Source organism: Ciona intestinalis, chromosome 7 (genome assembly GCF_000224145.3).
Source record: "Ciona intestinalis chromosome 7, KH, whole genome shotgun sequence".
Lineage (NCBI taxonomy): Eukaryota > Metazoa > Chordata > Ascidiacea > Phlebobranchia > Cionidae > Ciona > Ciona intestinalis.
This window is the reverse complement of record NC_020172.2, coordinates 5358070-5369389: the sequence shown is the minus strand read 5'-3', so window position 1 is coordinate 5369389 and position 11320 is coordinate 5358070. Positions and strand designations below refer to the sequence as shown.

Sequence of the window (11320 nt, the reverse complement as noted above, 5' to 3'; positions counted from 1 at the left end):
AACTGAGTGTCTATAGACTGCCTCAGTGGGGTCTAGATGGTAGCACCCTAGGTGTTGAGGTAATATACCTACATCCCAGGTCTCAGGTGTGCCTCACTGAAGACCTCACCCTTATAGAATAGAATTTATATTATTGAGTGTCTATAAACTGCCTCACCGGGGTCTAGATGGTAGCACCCTAGGTGTTGAGGTAATATACCTACATTCCAGGTCTCAGGTGTGCCTCACTGAAGACCTCACCGTTATAGAATAGAATCTATATTATTGAGTGTCTATAAACTGCCTCAGTGGGGTCTATTTATGGCAGCACCCTGGGTGTTGGGGTAATAGACCTACATCCCACGTCCCGAGCTTCATAAAATATTAATTATTTCACACAGAAAAGCAATTATTCCAAACTTACCTGGCCAGATAAAGTGAATCCGTAGCCACTTCTACCACGAGCTATTTCAATAATCCTCGTGCCTTCGTCAACTTTCCGGTGTTTAATTCGCATCATAGACATTATTATTCTTCAGCATAATCAAACAGCAAACATATTTCTATTTTAATCCTGAAAAAAATGCAAAACTTTCAGAAAAACATATATGGTTTTCGCTCCTTTTTAAAGTTATTATTCCACAAGAAAGGATAATTATTTTTATATAAAATATACACTGGGTATCAGTGAGAACTAAGGGATATTTTAAGGCCAAATTCCCAACAGCTAAAGCAATATTACGAATCTGTTTATACAAAAAACACAAAAGCTTTGTTAGGATTATAACTCTTCTAAGCCAAAAGATCCTCTCCTCTAAAATATACAATATGCATTATGCCTGGCAGAAACCGTATATATATATATACATCTATGTGACGAGGTCTGGTTTTTGGCACTACAATAGCAACAGCATATAAGTTTAGGAAACGGAAATCTAATTCGATAATAGCTTAAATGGAAGATGCAAATTAACTTGACTAGTTCAACATTAATTGGAGCTTAATTACTAATTCTGACTGACAATTTACCTTAATTACAATGTTACGACTATTTAAAAGGGAAGGTTCAAATTTAACCTGCTTTTCACAAAATACGAACTAACCTACAGATATCAACAAATAGGGGAGCGTGTTATAATATTCGAGTACTCCAAGCATAATTCAAATCGTTGCCGCGACGCGGGATAGCGTTCCCCATACTGACGTAACAATGTTGTGAAAAAGGGAACGTGAGAAAAAAGGAAACTTCTTCTAAAATAACGTGGTGGATTTTCTTGCGGTTTTGCGCAGACATTCGGTGACAGTTTGGTTTACAAAATACGATAAATCCTTGTGAAAACATACATTACAATAGTTTTCATTTATAAATACACTATTGGGATTACATATCTTACTTTTTCCGCTTTTTTGGGCTATTTTTGCCATTTAAATTTGTGCCTTTTCAAATTGAAATGCCCTCTTTTTCTGCTTACTTTAAGAAACTTGCATTTTCCATTTACCATTGGCAATAATAGTGGCATAAATTATTAATTTTCCGGATGACAGTTGTAATAAAGCTATTCGCATAAATAACAAAATTCTGAAACTTTTTTATACTTTTATAGCAGCTCAACACCCTAAAAAAATATATCAAAACTATAAATTAATTAAAATTAATTAATTTTCTTGACATTGGTAGCGCCATAAATTATTTATTTTAAGATGACTGTTGCACAAATAAAACGAACTGTTTGCATTAATAACAAAATACCAAATTTGCTGTATCTTTTTACAGCAGCTGCCAGTATTATGCAGTAAACATACAAATCCCTAGAGCAATTCAAAATTCCTTCAAGTAAATCTCACAGGAAACAATATATTACCACTTAAAGACCACCCATTAGACTTGTCTCAGTATTATTTTTTAATGTTGGTACGTAAAAATGGATTCCAAATGTTAATGCAAAACAGTTACAACCACTACCCTAATCTATGTTGTAACAGAGAATTCTTCAACAGTATCAAACATAATATACATCCATTACTGTTTTAGAATAAGCTATCCAAAAGTTATTACAAACAGAAAGATTATAAAAAGCTAGCTACGGTACCTAGCTCTACAGTAAGCATGAGGTGTATGTTCTGTTATTAATGTCCTTACATACAAAATCCAGCATGTAGAAATATGTGCATTTTATTATACAGTGGGTATAATGAATTCACATGCAAGTATCTACACAGAGCATACATATATGTACAAAACCACTACATGATTATAAGCTAAACTAATGCTATTAAAAGTGCCAAGTGCCAAACAAAAAGATTAAAAATTCGGTAAAATTATTTCAAAACTAGAAATTATTTGACATTGATTAAAATAGGAACATATTTTATAACTCAATCAGAAGAAAAAATATTAGGCACTGATTACACACTGTACATAAGAAATACATTCTTTAGGTTCCGTATGGAAAACTAAGACACTAATCGTACCTAATTAATATCACCAATTTATAAACAAGCGCTAATTTATGTGTATATGCTGTTTTGTGCAAACACAATTTTGAAAAAATAATTTGGTTTTTAACACTTTATACAATTTTAAAAAAATTTGAATAATTTCTTTGAGCTGTTCAAATTGTCATTTTTTTATAATGATGTCATAATTAATCATATTTGTCCTTCACCCAGTCACATGTCACAACAATCTTCTTTATGATCTCATAGATAGGATCAAAGATCTCAACTTGGTGGTCAAAAAACTGAAGAAACTGGAAAGAGTAAAATTTTTAAAATCAAAAACAATAAATAAATTTTATTATTTTTACTTAAATTATAACAACACTATTCCACAGCAGGTTATTTTTTTGCATATTCTATTCTACAAAAGAGGTATAAACAAAAATGTGGCCTAATCCAAAGACCTTTGGACTGCTTCACCACAAAATCTCACCCATATAGAATGTCTGTTTCATATACGTCAAAATAAAATGTTAGATATACTATGACAAAAACGTAACATATACGTAAGAAAAATATGTCAGATCCACCAAGTGTTTACCAAATGAAAATTACCTAATGTCAGATACACTAACACAAAATTGATTATAGTATTTTCACCTTAAGACATAGAATGAAGCAAGAGCAGCCAGCCATCATAACACAAGCTGAAACAACTTTGGGGCAGAGAATCTTTGTCAAACCAATAGAACAAGCAGCAAGGAAAGCAAATCTTGTTGTCCTGTTGTGGAAATTAACATACATATTATTAAAATGTTGCCAGGATTGTTAAAATGGGAAAATTTGTTATAAAATATAAAAAAAATCATAATTTTGTTTGCTATAATAAGAAAGGAAGTTTTCGCACTTATATAATAAGCAAATCTTGTTGTTCTGTTTGGGAAATTAACATAAATAATATAAAGATGTCACAACTAATGCTACAAAATACTTTGGTTTACTAATGAGTAATGACCCCATATAATCTTGGTATTTGCAAAACAACAACAATTTTTTTATCTTGCATATGAGCTTATTGGTTGTATCGTGTATTGATTAATTTAATGCAGAAAATTATGTGGTTGGCCTGCCTACCCTGCCACCCCAGGTTTGGCGCCTATGCATATGTGTGATCATGTAAAACTAGTGCATATATTAAAGTGACGGTTAAATTATAACATGGTGTTCTGTTATTGTACAACATAAATGCATGCCATATTTAAATGCTTGTGAATCATCAAGTAAACAACTTTGTATGTTGGTTATTTCAAGTCTTAGTAAGCATATATAAAAAGTGACAATAACATATAACTAGACGATAAGGTACAACCTATTTCAAAGCTCGATTTATTTATAACGAACTTAATGAATGATTGGAGCAATTCTGCCGAATGAATTAGTTAAGGAAAGACACAATAAACGAAATAACAGTACGCTACAAGCATTAAACGCACGACTGTAGGGGTTTGTGGTTGCATCACCACACGTGGCATTCACGGGCGAACAATGCCGTGTGTGACATAGCGCGTGTGTGACGTATACACGTATAAAGACCATATTCGTCTAATAACTCACTCAGGGGAGCTGATCTGTTTGCTGAAGTCACCAAACACACTGGCCACCACAAGCCCACCATTGCCGGCTAATGTACCAGCCAGGATCGCTACATAGGAGCCGGGGTAATTCTTCAGTGAGGCTGTGATAGCTGGAGATGGAATGAAGTTAGTTAGATATTATGTGTGTATGAATACTAAATATTATATTACACTGGTTCTTAACAGTTTATCTACATGTGGTAACTCGTAAACGGGCAAGATGTGTATGAAACAGAACACCCGGGTTATAACGACTGCCGTTGTCCCAACACTAGAGGATAAAGAAGTTACATACGTGGTAACTCGCAAGCAGGCACGAGGTGTATGAAACAGAACACCTGTGTTATAATGACCGTATTGGCTCTGCCATTTATACTCGTGCATCTACAATAAGAGAAACTCTTTATGGAATAACATTAACATATCAAGATACCCAACCACTAATCTAACACTAAAAAATAACAAAAAGTAAGTCAACTAGTCAACCCGAAGTTGTAAATTGGCCTTGCACATAAAATACTGCAGTGGCCGCAATAAAATACAAGTGAAATCATTAACATATCAAGATGTATTAATAGTCCAACACCTGCATCAACTGCCACCACATTTCTCAATGCTGTCATCAGCTCCAGTATAAGAAGCAATGGCTTAACGTCCCCAACCTCAATGTTCAAGATCTTGTTGAAAATATCAAAGGGAACAAACAGAATCAACCACCTGTGATGTCATAAGTAAAAATAATGGCCATTGTGATAATAAACAAAAAAAGTCTTGTTTATATATATTACGGATAATTGCAAATGGGACTGTAAAGTATGGCAGATATATACTTATATGACAGACTTGTACATATTTCAGTTCATTATTTTTATTTATGTTTTTACATTTTATTCTATAGGGGTGAGATCCCACGATTAGGCATGTTTGGGTTACTGAGATTTAGGCCAGAGTCCAGTACCCCAATAATATCTATTCTATATGGGTAAGGTTTTATAAGTAGACGGGTCAGAGGTACTATTTTATTTAAGCATAAATGTTCATTGTTACCAAATAACAGCTGTTGTTAACAGAGTGCAATTGCAGGCGATATGCTGCATTGGGGAATCCCCATTACAGATAGCTAAGATGATATCCGCCCCCCTGACAAACAGAACTGCTTTCAAATAGGAGTAGAAAAGGTTCTTCTTGTGCCAGGCTTTATCTGGAAGTTAAAAACAAGAAAATGTAAATTATGTCAAATTAAATACACTATATAAGCGTATATACATATATATATATATATATCTATGCTTTTTCATTAACCATTTTATTGTTTTGGTCTCTCGTCACTATCCAACTAGTTTTCTAGTTACCTGTAACTGCAATGATTAAGTAGATAAGATAAATAACAGCCATTTATGATACAAGTTTACATAAAGATTTAATATAATTCAGGTAGCTTAAGTTATGAAATTTGTATTATCACCTGCTGACTTTACAGCGAGTGAAACCATAGAAATAACATACGCAAGCTCAAGATACCACTTGGCAGCAGGCAAGAGCTCTTTACAAAATCTTCCTGAGAACTGAGAAAAATATAAAGATTTATAAAGTTAATAAAGATAATAAGGTATATATATATACATATACATACATATAGGACGAAAAGTAAATTTTGCATTGCAGCGATAAATGACAATTTAACTTAATTTTGTCAGAAACGGAACAAGAACAAAATTAAACAAAATAGACTATATACGCTCATAAATGCCTGAACAGCTATTTCTGAAAACAAGTGTATAGAGTCTTATACCAACAGTTTATATATATATAGTTGGGAATGAGAAGATGGGACACCTTTAGCACAAAATATCCAAATGTCTTGTTTGTGTTTTAAACAATTAACAACAGTCTATGGGAGTCGTGAGGATGCGGTTTTATAATTCTCTGAATGTTTTTTGTTTAGTAAAAATGGGACGGGAACATGATGTCCTATATTTCCCCCACCCCACTATATATTAAAAGGAATCAAAACTTTAAAATACAAATTTTAAACAATACATTGATAATTGTTCTAACCTTTTCAATTACATCCATGCTAAGGCAGTGTTGCGAGATACAAATTCAGATATAGATCTTAATATTTACACCTGTGAAAATAAATACAAATGTGCAACACTGATACGTTTGTCAAGGATATAGTTTTCCACCCACGAGCATAATTAAGTCATCATGTCTGCTTATCCACACACTGCAATAGCTTCAGCAACCTGACTGTGGGCATGGAAGTGGCAACCATAGATAAGTCACTTAAGTTACTACCCATGAGGATATAAATGACCAAACTAACCAAAAGTCATGTCTGCTTATCCACACACTGCAATAGCTCAACTGTGGGCATGGGAGTGGCAACCATAGATAAGTCACTTAAGTTACTACCCATGAGGATATAAATGAACAAACCAACCAAAAGTCATGTCTGCTTATCCACACACTGCAATAGCTTCAGCAACCTGACTGTGGGCATGGGAGTGGCAACCATGGATAAGTCACTCAAGTTCCCACCCACAAGGATATAAATGACCAAACCAATCAAAAGAAAACCATTTATGCAAATAAGCCACAAAAATGCTCACAACAGATAAAAAACCAAGAGTGGGCAAAAAGGTTAATCTTATAATTGCCACATTAATTTATAAATATGTAGAGAATGAAAGACGTGGCAATTTAATAACAGACATTTTACGACCTAGCTACATATGATAGGCTATAGTATATGACTAACACACAGCAAAAATGTGTAGGCTTACTGTAAATTCATTAAGTATTACAATTAAATACCTTTCAAAAAAATAATTTCTAGGCATTTTTGAATAAAGGCCAGAGAAAGAAACAAAACTACTTTTATCTATTTATATATTATGCTCCATATTATTAAAACAGACATAGATATACCCACAGTTAGATTGCATATAAATGCAAGTTTACACTAAATATAAGTTTTAATTTATGCAAATAGCAGGTGCTTTAACACGCTCTGTAAACTAGCAACATCAAAGATCCAACACGCCTATATATATTATCCTAACTTTTGCAATAAAAACATTTATTATGTCCGCCCTGCAAAGTTATCGTATATATTGGTTTATATTCTAACGCGGTAACAACATTATAAATACAGGCAATCTGAACAAAATACGTCGATAAATGCTTTGAATTCAATCGCAACATAAACTGACACAAAAGTACACAACGAACGCCCACAACACTAGATACAACATCTCTGGTGTACCAAAACACTACGACGCACCAATTGTTCGAATGTTACTAAGAACAAACACACCAGCGCATTCGTTTCTGAAAAGGTCGCTTTGCATTGTGACGTAACAATATCCACAATAGGAAATACGTAATAATATATATTATGATAGTACAATGAACTAATGATGACTAAACAATACATGTTATGACACTATAAAGAATTCAGGAATGTTGATTGTCTATAACAATGCCTGAAACAATCAACTTGATTGTCGGATTCTAGTTTTGCAAATTCGAAAATTTGAACTACCGTTTTCCCTCAATTGCATCGCATTTGTCTATATTATTAAATATATAAAACAGGTGTCCATTCTAGCACATTTTATCTGGTACTTTTCACCTGTTGACAGTTGTAGACGCATCTGTCGGATCCGTATCGCTTTACGCCACCCTTGGGTGTAGTAAAGCGAGAGACGCCGCCATTTTATATTGACCGCAAACACGAAACGCGCGGCACACCCATATAAAATATGACGTAGCGCCGAGTTACCATGGTAACTTGACGGTTGAGTGAGTTCGGCGTGATGTCTGACTTCCGTTTACACATTCCGATGTTATAACTGGTCACAGTAGTAAACGTATTTTGTGTAGCATGTCCTGGTTATGACGCTTATAACCTTTAGCCTATTCGACGTACTGAGTTTGTAATATCGTGTTGTTTGCTCGCCGTAGACCTCATGACCCCCCTCTTACTGTAGAGTTCTAAAACAGGGGTCTTCTTATACACCAGACACACATGGTGTATTCATACACCTCATGCTCACTGTCGAGTTATAACATCGGTGTCTTTAATAAATAATTACCCAAACCTCCAACAAACCTATGTTAAAAATAAATTAACCGTACAAACAAACAAATGAATGCATAAAACAAATTGCAGTATAGTCAAACGAATATTCTTAGGAAACCTATACCCATATCTCCGCAATGCTTAATCTTACAATATTTTACAGCTTTCTCTATTAAGAAGTTAACCAGAAATGCTATATACACTTTGGCTAAGTCACACAGAAGCGCTATAAAGACACATAACTCTATAAATTGGTTAACACAGAAAATTTGTTTTCTGGGCCTGGGGCCAGTAACTAATGTTTTTGCAGTGTTGCCTATAAAACAGTTTTATATGGTGCATAGCTGGGCAGTTCGCAGTCCAGCAACACTTTCCCGTTTCTTCACGATGTTCAGTTCAATCAGAGATCTCCCGTCCCGAAGCGCATATGACGTCACAACCTCTTTCATACGTCACTGACAGGAATTACGTTGGGGTATTTATCCGGAAGTCTAATGACGTGATTATATCCGGGTGGTTCGTTGGTGCTACGTAACGATGACGTACGTCGCCTTGACAACAATTCTTCAACCACTCGTATCGTGTCTTCGTCATGAACCTGGTGATGACGTTATATTTAGTTTTGTATACAAATGTAAAGTGACGTCATTAAGCTATAATAACTACAGCACAATATATAGTAGTGTGGGGGAAGACGGGACATCTTTAGCGACTAATATGCAAATAACCTAATCGTGTTTTAAACAATTAACAACGGTCTATGGAAGTCGTGAGAATACAGTTATATAATTCTTTGAACGTTTTTTTATGACTACTGAATGCGACGAAAAAAAGAATAAAGAGGTGTCCCATCTCCCCTACAATAGAAAGAATATCTATGAATGCTAAGAATAGAAGAACGGATATGCATAGGGGTATAATGGATGTACAACACGTGCACAAATCACGTAGCAAATGCACGGAATACAGACTACGTGCATAAAACGTGCACCAAAGGGGCTTAACGTGTACAAATATTTACATATAAAAATGCACAGAAAGACCCCGCTTAAATACATGGATTATAATACATAACGCGTATACCAGAGTTGGGGATCTAGGGTTTAAGAACCGGTGTATGGTTAGGATTTTTGGCTTTGGTTTTTAAGGTGAAGAAAGATGGGACACCTTTTCATTCTATTTCCACGCGTTCCATTTGGTAGTATACAAACACAATTAAAGAGTTATAAAATTGTATCGTTGGGTCTTTCATAGTCAGTTGTTAGTTGTTTAAAACACGGTCAGGATATTTGAAAGTCATCTGCTAAAAGTGTCCAATTTTCCCCCGCAGTACCAAATCATGCGAGGGTTTCTAAACTCTTTTAAGATAACACATCCCTTGCTGTAAGACTTGTTTTCAAACTTAAGTAGTTTGACATCTAACTAACAAGTTAAGCGTCTCGTCAAGTCTTTGTAGAGTACAAAGCTCTCTATGACGTCACAAACCTCAATCGATATTCTTCGCGCAGGATCGTAGACGTATGTTCGAATACCAGAAGCTCTGCTGCTCCTGTCGCCAGGTGGCGCCTCCTCTTCGATTATGACGACAGAATTATACGACGGAGGGGACTGTTCGGTTAAAGCTTCGTAACTTGGCGGGAAGTCGCTATAGCGACGAACCTGGGGGTAGAAGGGTTAAAGTAGTTTACGAACTTTGGGGTGGGGGTTAAGAGGCGATGGAAAGTGGGGTATGGATTGAAATGATTATAAACTGGGGTGAATGTTAAAGTGATTATGAATATTGGGGGCAGAAGGTTAATAAATCTAATGTACCCGTATATATAGCAGGGTATGGGTTAAAGTAATAATGAAGCCTAGGAGTAGTAGCTAAAGTTAAGGAGGTTAAACAATGTTTGTTGCTTCGCGAAGACCAACTAATATAGGCTATGCTTCACTTTATACACCTCATGCTAACTGGCGAGTTAGAATACTTCCATGTTTATCCTCGTGGTGGAAAACAAGGGGTTTAATACACGGGTTTTGGACACTAAACATGGCGGCTTCATGCACCTTATCCTACATTTAAGTTATATCTATGTTTATCCGGGTTAATTAAGAACCAGTAAATATATAACACGCGCATGTCTTGTTTTCAATCAAATATAGACAGAGTTATAAACTGTGTGTCGACAGTCGTTGATTATAACAACTGCATATATCAGCATATTTGTCATTCATTATTGGCAGCATCCTGCGCTCTTAGCAAAGCTGATATAACCGGACGCCACACATACCGGTTGCTGCCCACACACATGCGCACGTTGTTTTGATAACTGGTTGGTATTAAAAATGTAAGCCTATATGGATTCTAGATTTTCGGTAATTTAAATGGTTTGTACACCTCATGCTTATGTCGAGTTATAACATGGGTGTCTTTTTATACACCAGACACACATGGTGTATTCATACACCTCATGCTCACTGTTGAGTTATAACATAGGTGTCTTCTTATACACCAGACACACATGGTGTATTCATACACCTCATGCTCACTGTTGAGTTATAACATAGGTGTCTTCTTATACACCAGACCAAAGTTAGTATAGACCAAGTTAGGAAACGGCGCTCGTTTCCGCCATTACGGAGCCCACAGAGCGTGAATCGCCTATACAAATGCATGGTCGGCGTGTGTTTATTTGGTTCTTGTAAGCAATACAAAGCTAGAAAACACGTATAGCGGTTGTTTTAACATTTAAAATATAATTTCTTATATAAATCTTGTTATATAATATTAAATCTAGGAATTAATGTGGAGTAAATTAGTATTTTGACTGGTTTTCGGCGTACAGTGTGGTTTAACAGGGTACTTTACGTTGTGGATTAAGATTAGCAGCAATCAGCTTAGTTTACATAATAGTATATGATCATACCTACGAATCTACAGAGCCATTCTTTACTACATGTATAATCCAACATTAGTGGACATGCAGCTCCAAACTGCTTAAGTACTAGCAGATAAGGTGTTCGCGTTTTCCGATTTCATAAAGACCCGGAACGCAAAAAAGGTAGCTTACTAATTCAAGCAAAGGAACAAAAATAGTAACTCAGTATTGTTTCCCTCAATGTCACTTCGATATTAGGCAAATTTTACAAAGATACCTTAAGTTTCGTTACCGGGTATACGTGTTAATCTGTGAGC

At 35.3% G+C, this 11320-nt stretch overlaps 2 protein-coding genes and 1 long non-coding RNA gene across 4 annotated transcripts in view; 1 reads left to right on the top strand and 2 right to left on the bottom strand.

Annotated features, from left to right (window-relative positions):
• Window positions 1–4457, top strand: part of LOC108949617 — a 6277-nt gene extending 1820 nt beyond the window's left edge. Inside the window, exons 3-4 of the long non-coding RNA XR_001974798.2 lie at window positions 1284–1287; window positions 4447–4457. This is a non-coding gene — a long non-coding RNA (uncharacterized LOC108949617). The remainder of the gene's footprint in view (window positions 1–1283; window positions 1288–4446) is intronic.
• LOC100178461 (trimeric intracellular cation channel type A-like) lies at window positions 2143–6220 on the bottom strand. The gene is made up of 7 exons (XM_002127287.4): window positions 6111–6220; window positions 5518–5617; window positions 5100–5253; window positions 4639–4769; window positions 4033–4162; window positions 3079–3199; window positions 2143–2729 (listed from the first exon to the last, which is right to left on the bottom strand). The coding sequence occupies exons 1-7, from the start codon at window positions 6126–6128 to the stop codon at window positions 2625–2627; spliced, it is 759 nt and encodes a 252-aa protein (XP_002127323.1). The 5' UTR covers window positions 6129–6220; the 3' UTR covers window positions 2143–2624.
• Window positions 6221–8162: 1942 nt separating this feature from the next.
• LOC100176148 overlaps window positions 8163–11320 on the bottom strand; it is a 5615-nt gene continuing 2457 nt past the window's right edge. For both annotated transcript variants that reach the window (XM_009860747.2, XM_026834941.1), the window contains exons 5-6: window positions 9628–9801; window positions 8163–8740 (exon numbers count right to left, since the gene is read on the bottom strand). In XM_009860747.2, coding sequence (XP_009859049.1) covers window positions 8588–8740; window positions 9628–9801 — 327 coding nt within the window. In that variant the 3' untranslated portion in view covers window positions 8163–8587. The remainder of the gene's footprint in view (window positions 8741–9627; window positions 9802–11320) is intronic.

Coding starts and splice junctions, on each gene's coding strand:
- LOC100178461 (XM_002127287.4), bottom strand. Junction 4,770..5,099: donor TTAACAACAGCTGTTATTTG/GTAACAATGAAC, acceptor ATGACATCACAG/GTGGTTGATTCTGTTTGTTC. Junction 2,730..3,078: donor GCTTCATTCTATGTCTTAAG/GTGAAAATACTA, acceptor TACTCTTTCCAG/TTTCTTCAGTTTTTTGACCA.